This window comes from Suillus clintonianus (assembly GCF_016758775.1).
Source record: "Suillus clintonianus strain FC179 chromosome Unknown DEU56scaffold_86, whole genome shotgun sequence".
In the NCBI taxonomy this organism is placed as follows: domain Eukaryota; kingdom Fungi; phylum Basidiomycota; class Agaricomycetes; order Boletales; family Suillaceae; genus Suillus; species Suillus clintonianus.
Window position 1 is genome coordinate 144,368 of NW_024539310.1, and position 17,277 is coordinate 161,644.

A 17,277-nucleotide genomic window follows, 5' to 3' on the forward strand; every position below is an offset into this window, starting at 1 on the left:
TTACTCTTTTACTTAACCGCACGGTATCCTGCAATGGCTGTATTTTACACAATAAACCCAACTCATGATCTCATGGTTTACGGAACTCTGGAGGTCAACTCCACGTACGGTTATGCTGCTGTGTGTGCATGTTTTGACGTTGCACAGACCAACTTATGCCTCTGTAGTCTCCCGTAGTCTCCCCTAGTATAGCCAGACCATATAGAAAAAAGTCGTTCCTTCTATAAAAACCTTTCTGCAGAACAAGTTTTCATCCCACACTTCTGACAAGCCCAGCTGCAGTACCGTAGGCTGCCACTGATTGCAGCGCGTGAAGCACTCCTTATCTTCTGCTCGCTAATGTCCACTTTCTCATGGAACTCCGAAGGAACGTCCATTTGTCTTGTTCAAGTGATGTCATGTGCCGTCAATGGAAAAGTGCTGTGAATCGTGCGTCTCCATATCTTTGCTCCATAGTAGTTTTGGTTCCACCCATATACCATGCAGGGGCCATAGATTGTGCCAGAGCGACACAGATCTCATGTGCGACGTACATGAAAATTGCAAACAAGGGGACGCCGCGCGTTCTTAATAGGCTCAGATCACATTCTTCAGCGCACTCCCAGCGCTTGGCAGCCGCGAAAGGACTATCTCCTGCCGTTGATCGGTGGCGGTCTAAAGTTGTACCTATGCTTCTCTCGAATATAGCTCCTTATCGGTCCCGCACCCATATAATCCAAGTTCATCGCCGCCAAAAAAAATCGACTTGGAAGGTCTCACTGCTCCGCTTTGCACCATGCACGACATCGACGATTCCGTAGTGCCTGGATCAGTTTACCTCGTCGACGTCCAGGCGAAAACGACGGTTGTGCATGCGGAAAATGACAGTGCCATTGTGCTCAGTCCGACGCCTTCGAATGATATCAACGACCCCCTGAACTGGAGTAGAGGTCGGAAACTTCTGCAGATCGTCTGCGTTATGATATGTATGTCTTAACAACTGACAGATGATGTGTTAGACTCTTACTCAGTCTACAGACACAAGTGCCATCGGCATCGGGACGACTGTGCTGTACTCCATCCTGCAGCCTATTTCAAATGATACGGGGATACCTCTTGCAACACTCAATGCGGGCACCGGATACAGTGCGCTTGTCTCTACATTTCTTCTTATGCTTATATTTAACGTTGTTGGCATGAACAGTGTTTCTTTGTAGGTCATTATTATTGTCCTTGATGGCCGGGTTTAGATGACGTCGGAATACTAGTCTTGGGCTGGGGAGCGCTGATAAATCAACCGCTTGCTCTTACCTTCGGAAAGCGCGGTATATATCTGATTTCAGTCCTTGGTAACACTGTAAGAGCCCGTGACGATGAGTATCGAGGACTTGGAGGTTGATTAACATTTGGCAGGCCATGTGTCTATTGACACCGTACATCAAGACGGAAGGCCAGTGGTACGCAGCGCATTTCCCAGCTAACAGGTCATTCGATGTTCACCTACCACCAGGATCGCCAGCAAAATCGTGCAGGGTTATCTTTGTACTCCTGTCGAGAGTCTGTGCGAAGTCAGCATTGCAGATGTAGTAAGTATATCAAGATCTTTGTTACTGAAATAAGCTGATTTCGTCTGGTAGTTCTTTGCACATGAGCGTGGAACGTATATTGGAATATACACGCTCTTTCTCTTTGGGTAGGTATCGAGTGTATAAGTTTTGGCTCGTGTTGACCTTGCGAGCAGGTCGAACTACTTTGCACCACTCATTGCCGGCGTGCGTATCATGTTGTACATCGGTCTCCCAATTTTCGTCCTAATTTTTGACCAAGTTCATATATGACGGCCAAGGATGGCATTGGGTTATGTACTGGGCTGCGATCATAAATTTCGGTTCCCTCATAGTGTTGTTTTTCTTCATGGAGGAGGTGCGTCGTATATTATTAGTACTGATCATTGCTGATTCCTAAATGTAGACGAACTTCGTGCGCAATACAAGCGAAGCGACAGAAGCCGTGCACTTGAGCACCAAACCAGATGCTGAGAAGGACGACAAGGAATCAACTATTTCATCCCCTGTCTCTTCTGGGGATTTGACGGGCATTCCTAAAACATATGCACAACGGCTCGCTTTATTTGGTGGGCGCTATGCCTCAAACAAGCTGCTGTTCACAATGACGTACCGCCCTATCATTCTGTTGCGCTTCCCTGTCATCTTCTGGTAAGTCGCCCATTAGAAATGCAGAGAAAGCAAGTTCACCCTTTCAATAGGGCAGGGTTCCAGTATGGCACATGTCTCGTGTGGTATAACGTTCTGAATGCCACTTGTTCCTTGATTCTCAGCGAAGCACCCTATAACTTCAGAGCAAGCTTTGTTGGATTGACCTACCTCGGCCCTTTGATTGGCATGTTGCTTGGGTAAATCCGTTCTGAGTTTCCCTCATAATATCATCTGACATTAGTGCAGAACATTCTATAGCGGGTGGGTGGGTGATCGATTCGCTGTGAGATATGCTCGTCGAACGCACGGTATCCGAGAGCCAGAGCATCGCCTTTGGCTCATGGTCGTCTCGCTTCTTTTATGTCCAGCTTCCCTCATCCTTTGGGGAGTTGGTGCGTCCAAGGGCATTAACTGGGTTGGCCTCGTCTTTGGCATGGGCATCATTTCTTGCTCGACTGGCATTGGGTCTTCACTCTCTATAGGCTACGCCCTAGATTCATACAAAGATTTGGGTGGGGAGGTGATGATGGCTGTCATCCTTGTTCGCGTAAGTATCGCCAACTCGTCAGCGTTGTTGTACTCGTACTGAATTTGGGATTAGAATACACTTTCATTTGCTATCGTAAGTCGAGATGTTAACTTCGCATTACCATTTTGACGCATGCTCTCACAGGGATATGGGATCACTCCTTGGCTTCACATGGGCTACCAGAATACGTTCATATCCGCGGGCTTCGTCGGGCTTGCTATAACAATGACTTTCCTCATCGTTATCAAGTGGGGAAAGAGCTGGCGAATTGCGAGTCGCAAGAGATATTGGGGATACGTTGCTGATGGTACCCTTGGGCATTAGGCATACCAGCAAACTAATCCTCAAAATGTCTAACGTCTTCGTCACATCACGCTGAACAAAAAGAAAGTTACGAGAAGCCTCATACGTGTCGAAAGATAAAGACTCCTTCGGCGGGGAGATTGGTATCTCAAGGCTTTGCTTCTTGCGAAACTCCGGGAGTTGATGCGTTGATGGCTCGCCCCGAGATAAAGTTACACCTTCATTTCTACAAGCAGCAACGGTCCATCACTAAGTACATTATCTTGCGAAACTTTTCTCTCCTGCTTCGTTTTCAGAGAATTCGCAGTTTTCGCGCTAATTCGATCCGCAGTCCAAGCCCACAACGCATCTTACCGGCGTTCATTCATACCTTCCGCATATAGGGTATGCTGGATACTCGTGCTTAGTACACGCACACTCATTATCGCTCATCCTCAGTCTTCTATCCGAGACTGAGGCTTGAGGATTACCACGTTCATTTCTAGCTATACGACTCTGACTTACCATAGGAGTCACCTGCAGCTAGGTCTACCTATCACCCTATGAGTTCGCCGCATGGTTTCTCATCTGCTGGCAATTCTCCACACGGCTGCTCCAGGAGGACGCGACGTGGTCGGTTCCGACGAAGCTTGATATCTTATGCTTACGAACGGCATTTTGACCGCACCAATTGTCTTCTAACTGTGAGAATACGATTGCAAAATACCAAATATTACAAATTCTGTTCACCAATGTTATTTTTTACTTCAGAACAGCGACATCGCAAGTCCCATGAGCTTCTGCATCTCCCCTGGCTGCATGTTCACTTTACCCGTCGACTTGTACTCACCCATTAAGCGCATTGCTGTCGCCGCAGCCGTTTGCATAGCTGTAGTAACACGGCATCAGCACAAGTAGTACTACATCAGGCGGAAAACTCACCTTGTGTCTTTCCTTGGTTGTCCCCCGCACCCTTCTTGTCGAAAAGCTTTCCTGCCTGGGCCATCGCCAGGGCGATCTGCAGGATTTATAGGGTCAAAACAGAAATAGGTTTCAAACTTGTAAAAAAATATCTTTTGGTGGGCTGGTACATATCATGGAGGGTACTTCTGGGATGGATATGAGCCAACAATTAAGAAAAACGGCGGTTCGGTTGTGGAGATATGTCCAACATACTGATATTTGAGCCTACCTCCCATATCACATGAATGCCGAACTCCGGAAGGTCTGAGACCATTCCCAATCGATTCAGAGGCCTCAAATACCCTAGGAGAGATGTTTTCGGTATCGGTATTGAGGCGGAACACCGGGATAGTGACATATATGAGGTCAGGAGGAGGGGGAGGACCCTGTATATCTCAGGAACACGATTTTTCCGGGCAATTCTGGCTTCACCATCGTGTTCAGAGGGCTCAATAACCCCCAGGAAAAATGCTTTTGAAGGACAGGCTAGTCATATGAAGTCTAGAAAAATCGATCTTTGGGTGAGGGAGCATGGCCTTGGTGGCCAACTTTGGAAGATGATTTTTAGAGGGAAATCCGGCTCGACCAACGTCTTCAGATGGTCAAATAACCTCAAGAACGAGTCCTAGCTAAAGCCAAGCAAGCCATATGAAGGCTGAAAAAATCGATCTTTGGGTGGGGGGAGGATGTCAGGGGCAGCCAACTTTGGAAGATGATTTTTAGAGGGAAATCTGGCTCGACCAACGTGTTTGTATGGTCCAATAACCTATAGAACAAGTCCTACCTAAAGAAAAGCAAGCCATATGGAGGCTGAAAAAATCGATCTTTGGGTGGGGGAGCATGGCCTTGGTGGTCAACTTCGGAATTTGATTTTCTCATGCAAATCTGGCTCGACCATCCTTTTCAGAGTGTTCAATAACCTCGGAAACGAGTCCTACATCAACCCTTGCGAGTCATATGAAGGCTGTAAAAATCGATATGTGGGGGAGGCCAGCATGCCCTAGGGGGTCAACTCCAGCATTTGATTTCTTCGTGCAATTCTGGCTCGACCATCCTTTTCGGAGTGTTCAATAACCTTGGAATCAAGTCCTACATGATGCCAGGCAAGTCACATGAAGGCTGTAAAAATCGATGTGTGGGGGGGCCAGCATGGCCTAGGGGGTCAACTTTGGAATTTGATTTTATTGTGCAATTATGGCTTCACAAATGTATTCAGATGGTCCAATAACCTCTAGAAAGAGTCCTAGCTACAGCCAAGCAAGCCATATGAAGGCTGAAAAAATCGATCTTTGGGTGGAGGGGCATGACAGGGGTTGTAGTCAAATTTGGAACATGATTTTTAGAGAGAAATCTGGCATGACCAACATGTTTCTATGGTCCAATAACCTCTAAAATGAGTCATGCCTGAAGTCAAGCAGGTCATATGAAGGCTGTTAAAATCAATGTGTGGGGGGCCAGCATGGCCAGGGTCGTCAACTTCAGAATCTGATTTCCTCGCGCAAATCTGGCATTACCATGGTCTTTGTATTGCTCAATAACCTCAAAATCAAGTCCTACCTTATCCTACCCAAGCCATATGAAGGCTGTAAAAATCAATCTTAGGAGAATGTGGTGGTGGTACTGCTTACATAAGCAAGAATGCGGTCCTCTCAGAGGGGGCCTGCTCACCACTCTATGCCACTGTGATGCACCAGCGAATACATCTTGCTGATTTGTTGCCAAGGTTCGGAGTGTTGGATTCTGCCTGCATTTGCCTTATAAAATGTGAAAATTGCGAATTGGGGAGGTGTTGTGCAGAAATGCACGGCAGGGACTAATCTGTGGCGCTCTGATAGAGGTGGCCATCTTGTACATGTATATTTTCGCTTTTTTCCTCTTTTTTTACAATCTTCTTAGCTTCTCCCCTCCATGGTGTATTTCACACAAACAAGACTTGTCCAATTCCTGAGATTTGACTGACTTTTGCTTCTTGTCTGGTATTGACTTGCATGACAGGGGCAGCCAACTTTTGAACTTTATTTTAGAGCAAAATCTGGCAGAGTCCTTGGATTTAACTGATGTTCGCTTCTTGGCTGGCTTTGGCTTCATAAATGTCTCTCTTCATAACTCCATCACAATTCGACCAATGTTTTTGGAAATGTCACAAAAAAGCGAAAATATAAGTAGAAGTTTGCCACCTCTATTAGAGATGAATCCCCCATGAAGGGGAGGAGTCCTCAGATTTGACTGACTTTCACTTCTTGGCTGGCAAAACCTGGACCTTGCCACCCAAATAGCTCTCGGAGCGAAAATCCTGGTCACCTCTATCAGAGATGAATTCCGCATGAAGGAGGAAAACTTGGGCCTTGCCACCCAAATTGTCTCCAGAGTCAACAAGAAAGTGAAAAGGTAAAAGAAGCGAAAATAAAAAGTGTTGGCCACCTCTATCAAAGGTGAATCCTGCATGAAGGGAAGGAGCCCTTAGATTTGACCAACTTTCACTTCTTGGCTGTCAAAACCATGTGGGCCAACATGTGGCCGACTGTCATATGAATAAGTTGTTCTTGTGCAATGGACGATACAGTGGAATTTGACTGCCTCTCCAATGGAAGAATTCACTGGTTAGTTTGTAAAGCGGTGTCCGGAGCTTCTTCTAACACTATAGCTACATTTCAGATGACGAGTCAATGGTCAATCCTCATGCAGACTAAATCAGTCAAATCATAATGAAGCTTGGGTGAAGGGATGGTAGATGAACGCTTGAAAAAGGGTCGTACTCACCAGGTTAGGTGTGTATCAATTCGTCCCATGCCTCACTTATAGGGTCAAAACAGAAATAGGTTTCAAACTTGTAAAAAAATATCTTTTGGTGGGCTGGTACATATCATGGAGGGTACTTCTGGGATGGATATGAGCCAACAATTAAGAAAATTGGCGGTTCGGTTGTGGAGATATGTCCAAAATACTGATATTTGAGCCTACCTCCCATATCACATGAATGCCGACCTCCGGAAGGTCTGGGACCATTCCCAATCGATTCAGAGGCCTCAAATACCCTAGGAGAGATGTTTTCAGTATCGGTATTGATGCGGAATACCGGGATAGTGACATATAGGAGGTCAGGAGGAGGGGGAGGACCCTGTATATCTCAAGAACACGATTTTTCCAGGCAATTCTGGCATGACCATCGTGTTCAGAGGGCTCAATAACCCCCAGGAAAAATGCTTCTGAAGGACAGGCTAGTCATATGAAGTCTAGAAAAATCGATCTTTGGGTGGGGGAGCATGGCCTTGGTGGCCAACTTTGGAAGATGATTTTTAGAGCAAAATCCGGCTCGACCAACGTCTTCAGATGGTCAAATAACCTCAAGAACGAGTCCTAGCTAAAGCCAAGCAAGCCATATGAAGGCTGAAAAAATCGATCTTTGGGTGGGGGGAGGATGACAGGGGCAGCCAACTTTGGAACATGATTTTTAGAGGGAAATCTGGCTCGACCAACGTGTTTGTATGGTCAAATAATCTCAAGAACGAGTCCTAGCTAAAGCCAAGCAAGCCATATGGAGGCTGAAAAAATCGATCTTTGGGTGGGGGAGCATGGCCTTGGTGGTCAACTTCGGAATTTGATTTTCTCATGCAAATCTGGCTTGACCATCCTTTTCAGAGTGTTCAATAACCTCGGAAACAAGTCCTACATCAACCCTTGCGAGTCATATGAAGGCTGTAAAAATCGATATGTGGGGGAGGCCTGCATGCCCTAGGGGGTCAACTCCAGCATTTGATTTCTTCGTGCAATTCTGGCTCGACCATCCTTTTCGGAGTGCTCAATAACCTCGGAATCAAGTCCTACATGATGCCAGGCAAGTCACATGAAGGCTGTAAAAATCGATGTGTGGGGGGGCCAGCATGGCCTAGGGGGTCAACTTCAGCATTTGATTTCTTTGTGCAATTCTGGCTCGACAATCCTTTTCGTAGTGTTCAATAACCTCGAAATTAAGTCCTACATGATGCCAGGCAAGTCACATGAAGGCTGTAAAAATCGATGTGTGGGGGGGCCAGCATGGCCTAGGGGGTCAACTTTGGAATTTGATTTTATTGTGCAATTATGGCTCGACAAATGTGTTCAGATGCTCCAATAACCTCTAGAAAGAGTCCTAGATACAGCCAAGCAAGCCATATGAAGGCTGAAAAAATCGATCTTTGGGTGGGGGGGGAGGGGCATGACAGGGGTTGTAGTCAAATTTGGAATATGATTTTAAGAGGGAAATCTGGCATGACCAACATGTTTGTATGGTCCAATAACCTCTAAAATGAGTCATGCCTGAAGTCAAGCAGGTCATATCAAGGCTGTTAAAATCGATGTGTGGGGGGCCAGCATGACCTGGGTGGTCAACTTTGAGAATTGATTTCTTCGTGCAAATCTGGCATGACCATGGTCTTTGTATTGCTCAATAACCTCAAAATCAAGTCCTACCTTATCCTCCCCAAGTCATATGAAGGCTGTAAAAATCGATCTTAGGAGAGTGTGGTGCTGCTGCTGCTTACATAAGCAAGAATGCGGTCCTCTCAGAGGGGGCCTGCTCACCGCTCAATGCCACTGTGATGCACCAGCAAATAAATCTTGCTGATTTGTTTCCGAGGTTCAGAGTGTTAGATCCTGCCTGTATCTGCCTTATGAAACACCAAAATTGTGAATTGCAGAGGTGTTATGCAGAAATGCACAGCAGGGACCAAGCTGTTCACCTCTGATAGAGGTGGCCATCTTGTACATGTATATTTTCGCTTTTTTACGATCTTCTTGGCTTTGGTGGATTTCACACAAACAAGACTTGTCCAAGTCCTGAGATTTGACTGACTTTTGCTTCTTGTCTGGTATTGACTTGCATGACAGGGGCAGCCAACTTTTGAACTTTATTTTAGAGCGAAATCTGGCAGAGTCCTTAGATTTGACCGATGTTCGCTTCTTGGCTGGCTTTGGCTTCATAAATGTCTCTCTTCATAACTCCATGAAAGCGAAAATATAAGTAGAAGTTGGCCACCTCTATCAGAGATGAATCCCCCATGAAGGGGAGGAGTCCTCAGATTTGACTGACTTTCACTTCTTGGCTGGCAAAACCTGGACCTTGCCACTCAAATAGCCCTCAGAGCGAAAATCCTGGTCACCTCTATCAGAGATGAATCCCGCATGAAGGAGGAAAACCAGAGCCTTGCCACTCAAATTGTCCCCAGAGCCAACAAGAAAGTGAAAAGTTAAAAGAAGCGAAAATAAAAAGTGTTGGCCACCTCTATCAAAGGTGAATCCTGCATGAAGGGAAGGAGCACTTAGATTTGACCAACTTTCACTTCTTGGCTGGCAAGGCCATGTGGGCCAACATGTGGCCGACTGTCATATGAATAAGTTGCCCTTGGGCAATGGATGATACAGTGGAATTTGACTGCATCTCTGATGGAACCGCAGGAAGAAAGTTAATGTTCAAGGATATCCAATTCACTGGTTAGTTTGTAAAGCGGTGTCCGGAGCTTCTTCTAACACTCTAGCTACAATCAGTGCCCATGAAGGGGAAAAACCCTTAGATTTGACCGACTTTCACTTCTTGGCTTGCAAAACCTGGACATGGCCACCCAAATAGCCCTCAGAGCGAAAATCATGGTCACCTCTATCAGAGATGAATCCCACATGAAGGGGGGAAACCAGGACCTTGCTACCCAAATTGCCCCCAGAGCCAACAAGAAAGTGAAAAGGTAAAAAAAAGCGAAATTCCTGGCCACCTCTATCAGAGCTGTTTCCCCCATGAAAGGAGGGACCAAGATCTTGCTACCCAAATACCCCTCAGAGCGAAAATCATGGTCACCTCTATCAGGGATGAATCCCACATGAAGGGGGGAAACCAGGACCTTGCTACCCAAATTGCCCCCAGAGCCAACAAGAAAGTGAAAAGGTAACAAAAGCGAAATTCCTGGCCACCTCTATCAGAGCTGTTTCCCCCATGAAAGGAGGGACCAAGATCTTGCTACCCAAATACCCCTCAGAGCGAAAATCTTGGCCACCTCTATCAGAGCCCATGAATGGGAAAATCCCTCAGATTTGACTGACTTTCGCTTCTTGGCTGGCAAAACCTGGACCTTGCCACCCAAATAGCCCTCAGAGCGAACTTGGGGCGAGGAAATAGGAATGTGAACTCTGGGGGGTCACAAGGATATATACCTCGAGAGGCGTGCTAGTAGTATCATCCTTGAGGGATGCTACTGAGGCAAATCTCTTCAATTATGAGGAGGATCAGGGACTAGCTAGACACCGAATATATGCGAAGACGTGCAAAAATTGTGATGGGGTCATGAAGAAGGAGGTTCAAGAAGTCAAAGCCAGAAAAGGAGGATCACAACATTCTTCCGAGTTGTTTGGGTGAAGGGATGGTAGATGAACGCTTGAAAAAGGGTTGTACTCACCAGGTTAGGTGTGTATCAATTCGTCCCATGCCTCACTTTCTATCATTAAGATTTTGCTAAGCCTTGGGGAAGAATCACCGGACCAAGAAGAACAGACGATGTACAGTCATTACTGGGATTTGGACTATCCTGCAACTATCTTCATTTTCAAATATACTTCGTTGGGTAGGTCATGGTATTTTCTATGTGTCCCCACTCATGCCAACTCCTGACCCCGCCTGATACAACCCTCAACCCAAGCGACTTTTTCTTGACCTTGCTTGCATCATTGCAACAACATCAATGACATTGTAATTACATTATGGCAAGGGACACTTACAAAGGCAAAGCCAGCCAAGAAGCCAAAGTCAGTCAAATCTAAGACTCGGACAACCTTTCTGTGTGCAATGGCAAGATAAGTGTACCTACTTTTATCATGGGCCAACACATAGCCGACTGTCATGTGCATGAGTTGTTCTTGAGAAATTGATGGATAGACTGCATGAACCTGACAATAAATCAGACACTGATATGCCATAATGCTCTGATGATCTGTACCCTATGCCAACCAACAGCCACATTGCTCCACAGAACACCAATATCATCACCATTACTGACCATCAGCCCACAGCTACATGCAGCCCTCAGCCCATGGAAACCCTTTGCCAAATTCAATCCCCATCCAATCATGCCCTGGGCCCAATACAACCTCAAACCAGGCGGCTAAGCATCAGTTACTAACCCAATGCGAAACCCTCAGCCCAATCCAACCCTCAGCCCTGCAAAGCCCTCTACCCAATCCGACCCTCTGCCCAGTGTAACCCTCTGCCCAATCCAACCCTCAATCCAGGCAACTATTTATTGACCTTGTTTGCACCATTCCAACAACATCGGTCAAATCCTGATGGGATTATGAATAGGTTTACTTACAAGGGAAAAGTGATCCAAGAAGCGAAAGTTAGTCAGGTCTAAGACTCAGATGACCTTTGTTCACACACAAAGGTTGTCCCAGTCTTAGATTTGACTGACTTTTGTTTCTTGGCTGGCTTTGCCTTCGTAAATGTGCCTCGTTGTAATGTCATTATGATTTGACCGAGAAACTCCAACACAGTCTACATCAGCAATCAACCAATGAATGATGATGTAAATGTATCCAATATGTTATTGGTGACATTCACATCTTCGTTGAGTTGGCAGCGGTTGTTGATGTAGACTACAAGAGAAGCGACTCCAGGAATGATTGCCTGTCCATAAGTTAAATGCTGTCCCTAGGTAGCTACGCTTGACAGAACTGTGTTCTATCATCATGAAACATATGTTTGATTAGCTACTAGCAAGTCAAAAGACCTATTGGTAGAGGAGTGTAATGATAAGAATTGTGGGGTACATCTGATGTGGTCAACCAACCTCAGCTCGCATTGAGTTTCAGATCAAGGTGGCTGACCAGGTATTTACAGTTGTGGAGGTATGGACTAGAGAAGATCTCATAATGACATCATGGAGTTTGTTCACAATATACAGTGGTTGAACTCGTAAAAGAGTATGTGGATGCCGCATTTGCATAAAAAAACCTTGCGCGTGCGACTATGTCTTGCACTGTGGCAATATCACATCTTTTGTACCTCATAGTCCTTTGTAATGTGTCTCACAAATGTGAATAAATGCCTGATGTCAGATGATAAATTAAATCCTAGTCTTCCCATTGCCCGCATTACATTATACATCAAGCCAAAGAATGAAGGCATTAGCTGCCATTGAGGTTCATGTGGTATATGAGCACTTGCATGGCAGTTTTGCGTTCCCAAGTTCATGCAATGGTGGCGCCAAGGTGCTATTCACAAAATTGATTAATACAGTACATCTACATCCATTGCTCATTCCACAATATCTTCTAGTTGGGTCATGGGAAATGGTCTCCGTGGACGTGTGGGAGGGGGAACTCTCTTGTTTTTCCTGGCCATGGTCATTTTCTTCTGAAGTTCCCGCCGCTTCTGTCTCTCTGTCTTTCTCCGCAGATTGCCATCAGTGTCGAAGGGTTGTGAGTCCATGAGGTCGGCTGCAAATATGCGTTTACCCTTGATCAGCTTCATCGTTCGACGTGCTTTTGGGGCCCTCTTCTGACTCTCTCCTCCCCTTCCAATACAATCGATCTTGTAGAATATTGGATTGGTCGTGAACACGATTGCTTCGTTCTTTTGCGTCCACACTCTTGCTCCGCTAGCAGGAAGGCAGTGAAGTTCCGAAAATACCTCACGTAATCCCTGTTTCAGCAACTGTTGCTGATCCTCATCCATCGCCTTCATCGTCCTGTGAAATTCTGCGATGTATCCATCGCCCTCCCAAAGCCCAGACCACTGAGTATTGTCCTTATGGGCGGCATCAGGGTCGGGAAAGAACAGAGTGCACCTGTCAAGGAAGGGCCTCGACTTCGGACCCATGCGACCAGGAGTGACGCCCGTACTATCATTCAGCCCGGCATTGCATGCTTCAAATGCGACTGCAGCGAGAGTGTCATCGATGCTGGTGATTGTCCAGCACTTATAGGGTCAAAACAGAAATAGGTTTCAAACTTGTAAAAAAATATCTTTTGGTGGGCTGGTACATATCATGTAGGGTACTTCTGGGATGGATATGAGCCAACAATTAGGAAAAACGGCGGTTCGGTTGTGGAGATATGTCCAAAATACTGATATTTGAGCCTACCTCCCATATCACATGAATGCCGACCTCCGGAAGGTCTGAGACCATTCCCAATCGATTCAGAGGCCTCAAATACCCTAGGAGAGATGTTTTAGGTATCGGTATTGAGGCGGAACACCGGGATAGTGACATACAGGAGGTCAGGAGGAGGGGGAGGACCTTGTATATCTCAGGAACACGATTTTTCCAGGCAATTCTGGCATGACCATCGTGTTCAGAGGGCTCAATAACCCCCAGGAAAAATGCTTCTGAAGGACAGGCTAGTCATATGAAGTCTAGAAAAATCGATCTTTGGGTGGGGGAGCATGGCCTTGGTGGCCAACTTTGGAAGATGATTTTTAGAGCAAAATCCGGCTCGACCAACGTCTTCATATGGTCAAATAACCTCAAGAACCAGTCCTAGCTAAAGCCAAGCAAGCCATATGAAGGCTGAAAAAATCGATCTTTGGGTGGGGGAAGGATGACAGGGGCAGCCAACTTTGGAACATGATTTTTAGAGGGAAATCTGGCTCGACCAACGTGTTTGTATGGTCGAATAACCTTTAGAACGAGTCCTACCTAAAGATAAGCAAGCCATATGGAGGCTGAAAAAATTGATCTTTGGGTGGGGGAGCATGGCCTTGGTGGTCAACTTCGGAATTTGATTTTCTCATGCAAATCTGGCTTGACAATCCTTTTCAGAGTGTTCAATAACCTCGGAAACAAGTCCTACATCAACCCTTGCGAGTCATATGAAGGCTGTAAAAATCGATATGTGGGGGAGGCCTGCATGCCCTAGGGGGTCAACTCCAGCATTTGATTTCTTCGTGCAATTCTGGCTCGACCATCCTTTTCGGAGTGTTCAGTAACCTCTGAATCAAGTCCTACATGATGCCAGGCAAGTCACATGAAGGCTGTAAAAATCGATGTGTGGGGGGGCCAGCATGGCCTAGGGGGTCAACTCCAGCATTTGATTTCTTTGTGCAATTCTGGCTCGACAAATGTGTTCAGATGGTCCAATAACCTCTAGAAAGAGTCCTAGCTACAGCCAAGCAAGCCATATGAAGGCTGAAAAAATCGATCTTTGGGTGGGGGGGGAGGGGCATGACAGGGGTTGTAGTCAAATTTGGAATATGATTTTAAGAGGGAAATCTGGCATGACCAACATGTTTGTATGGTCCAATAACCTCTAAAATGAGTCATGCCTGAAGTCAAGCAGGTCATATCAAGGCTGTTAAAATCGATGTGTGGGGGGCCAGCATGACCTGGGTGGTCAACTTTGAGAATTGATTTCTTCGTGCAAATCTGGCATGACCATGGTCTTTGTATTGCTCAATAACCTCAAAATCAAGTCCTACCTTATCCTCCCCAAGTCATATGAAGGCTGTAAAAATCAATCTTAGGAGAGTGTGGTGCTGCTGCTGCTGCTTACATAAGCAAGAATGCGGTCCTCTCAGAGGGGGCCTGCTCACCACTCAATGCCACTGTGATGCACCAGCAAATAAATCTTGCTGATTTGTTTCCGAGGTTCAGAGTGTTAGATCCTGCCTGTATCTGCCTTATGAAACACCAAAATTGTGAATTGCAGAGGTGTTATGCAGAAATGCACAGCAGGGACCAAGCTGTTCACCTCTGATAGAGGTGGCCATCTTGTACATGTATATTTTCGCTTTTTTACGATCTTCTTGGCTTTGGTGGATTTCACACAAACAAGACTTGTCCAAGTCCTGAGATTTGACTGACTTTTGCTTCTTGTCTGGTATTGACTTGCATGACAGGGGCAGCCAACTTTTGAACTTTATTTTAGAGGGAAATCTGGCAGAGTCCTTAGATTTGACTGATGTTCGCTTCTTGGCTGGCTTTGGCTTCATAAATGTCTCTCTTCATAACTCCATGAAAGCGAAAATATAAGTAGAAGTTGGCCACCTCTATTAGAGATGAATCCCCCATGAAGGGGAGGAGTCCTCAGATTTGACTGACTTTCACTTCTTGGCTGGCAAATCCTGGACCTTGCCACCCAAATAGCCTCTCGGAGCGAAAATCCTGGTCACCTCTATCAGAGATGAATTCCGCATGAAGGAGGACAACTTGGGCCTTGCCACTCAAATTGTCCCCAGAGCCAACAAGAAAGTGAAAAGTTAAAAGAAGCGAAAATAAGTGTTGGCCACCTCTATCAAAGGTGAATCCTGCATGAAGGGAAGGAGCCTTAGATTTGACCAACTTTCACTTCTTGGCTGGCAATGTGGGCCAACATGTGGCCGACTGTCATATGAATAAGTTGCCCTTGGGCAATGGATGATACAGTGGAATTTGACTGCATCTCTGATGGAACCGCAGGAAGAAAGTTAATGTTCAAGGATATCCAATTCACTGGTTAGTTTGTAAAGCGGTGTCCGGAGCTTCTTCTAACACTCTAGCTACAATCAGTGCCCATGAAGGGGAAAAACCCTTAGATTTGACCGACTTTCACTTCTTGGCTTGCAAAACCTGGACATGGCCACCCAAATAGCCCTCAGAGCGAAAATCATGGTCACCTCTATCAGAGATGAATCCCACATGAAGGGGGGAAACCAGGACCTTGCTACCCAAATTGCCCCCAGAGCCAACAAGAAAGTGAAAAGGTAAAAAAAGCGAAATTCCTGGCCATCTCTATCAGAGCTGTTTCCCCATGAAAGGAGGGACCAAGATCTTGCTACCCAAATACCCCTCAGAGCGAAAATCATGGTCACCTCTATCAGGGATGAATCCCACATGAAGGGGGGAAACCAGGACCTTGCTACCCAAATTGCCCCCAGAGCCAACAAGAAAGTGAAAAGGTAACAAAAGCGAAATTCCTGGCCACCTCTATCAGAGCTGTTTCCCCCATGAAAGGAGGGACCAAGATCTTGCTACCCAAATACCCCTCAGAGCGAAAATCTTGGCCACCTCTATCAGAGCCCATGAATGGGAAAATCCCTCAGATTTGACTGACTTTCGCTTCTTGGCTGGCAAAACCTGGACCTTGCCACCCAAATAGCCCTCAGAGCGAACTTGGGGCGAGGAAATAGGAATGTGAACTCTGGGGGGTCACAAGGATATATACCTCGAGAGGCGTGCTAGTAGTATCATCCTTGAGGGATGCTACTGAGGCAAATCTCTTCAATTATGAGGAGGATCAGGGACTAGCTAGACACCGAATATATGCGAAGACGTGCAAAAATTGTGATGGGGTCATGAAGAAGGAGGTTCAAGAAGTCAAAGCCAGAAAAGGAGGATCACAACATTCTTCCGAGTTGTTTGGGTGAAGGGATGGTAGATGAACGCTTGAAAAAGGGTTGTACTCACCAGGTTAGGTGTGTATCAATTCGTCCCATGCCTCACTTTCTATCATTAAGATTTTGCTAAGCCTTGGGGAAGAATCACCGGACCAAGAAGAACAGACGATGTACAGTCATTACTGGGATTTGGACTATCCTGCAACTATCTTCATTTTCAAATATACTTCGTTGGGTAGGTCATGGTATTTTCTATGTGTCCCCACTCATGCCAACTCCTGACCCCGCCTGATACAACCCTCAACCCAAGCGACTTTTTCTTGACCTTGCTTGCATCATTGCAACAACATCAATGACATTGTAATTACATTATGGCAAGGGACACTTACAAAGGCAAAGCCAGCCAAGAAGCCAAAGTCAGTCAAATCTAAGACTCGGACAACCTTTCTGTGTGCAATGGCAAGATAAGTGTACCTACTTTTATCATGGGCCAACACATAGCCGACTGTCATGTGCATGAGTTGTTCTTGAGAAATTGATGGATAGACTGCATGAACCTGACAATAAATCAGACACTGATATGCCATAATGCTCTGATGATCTGTACCCTATGCCAACCAACAGCCACATTGCTCCACAGAACACCAATATCATCACCATTACTGACCATCAGCCCACAGCTACATGCAGCCCTCAGCCCATGGAAACCCTTTGCCAAATTCAATCCCCATCCAATCATGCCCTGGGCCCAATACAACCTCAAACCAGGCGGCTAAGCATCAGTTACTAACCCAATGCGAAACCCTCAGCCCAATCCAACCCTCAGCCCTGCAAAGCCCTCTACCCAATCCGACCCTCTGCCCAGTGTAACCCTCTGCCCAATCCAACCCTCAATCCAGGCAACTATTTATTGACCTTGTTTGCACCATTCCAACAACATCGGTCAAATCCTGATGGGATTATGAATAGGTTTA

The 17,277-nt window shown here is 46.0% G+C and overlaps 4 protein-coding genes across 4 annotated transcripts; 3 read left to right on the forward strand and 1 right to left on the reverse strand.

Moving 5' to 3' along the window:
* Nucleotides 1-775: 775 nt before the first annotated feature.
* On the forward strand, nt 776-3,048 carry DEU56DRAFT_916478 (major facilitator superfamily domain-containing protein; the record flags this gene model as incomplete). The annotated part of the gene is made up of 14 exons (XM_041357861.1): nt 776-965; nt 1,018-1,125; nt 1,184-1,192; nt 1,248-1,336; nt 1,393-1,436; nt 1,490-1,565; nt 1,617-1,672; nt 1,721-1,751; nt 1,807-1,902; nt 1,951-2,195; nt 2,246-2,392; nt 2,442-2,742; nt 2,797-2,817; nt 2,869-3,048. The coding sequence occupies 14 exons, from the start codon at nt 776-778 to the stop codon at nt 3,046-3,048; spliced, it is 1,593 nt and encodes a 530-aa protein (XP_041204620.1).
* A 6,510-nt stretch (nt 3,049-9,558) lies between these two features.
* Nucleotides 9,559-10,351, forward strand: DEU56DRAFT_759247 (uncharacterized protein; the record flags this gene model as incomplete). The annotated part of the gene is made up of 3 exons (XM_041350298.1): nt 9,559-9,686; nt 9,743-9,883; nt 10,141-10,351. 3 exons carry the CDS (start codon nt 9,559-9,561, stop codon nt 10,349-10,351), a joined length of 480 nt encoding a protein of 159 aa, XP_041204621.1.
* Nucleotides 10,352-12,244: 1,893 nt separating this feature from the next.
* Nucleotides 12,245-13,118, reverse strand: DEU56DRAFT_916480 (uncharacterized protein; the record flags this gene model as incomplete). The annotated part of the gene is made up of 2 exons (XM_041357862.1): nt 12,245-12,907; nt 13,074-13,118. The coding sequence occupies 2 exons, from the start codon at nt 13,116-13,118 to the stop codon at nt 12,245-12,247; spliced, it is 708 nt and encodes a 235-aa protein (XP_041204622.1).
* Nucleotides 13,119-15,542: 2,424 nt separating this feature from the next.
* On the forward strand, nt 15,543-16,333 carry DEU56DRAFT_759249 (uncharacterized protein; the record flags this gene model as incomplete). Its single annotated transcript, XM_041350299.1, has 3 exons — nt 15,543-15,670; nt 15,725-15,865; nt 16,123-16,333. The coding sequence occupies 3 exons, from the start codon at nt 15,543-15,545 to the stop codon at nt 16,331-16,333; spliced, it is 480 nt and encodes a 159-aa protein (XP_041204623.1).
* Between the last annotated feature and the right edge of the window lie 944 nt (nt 16,334-17,277).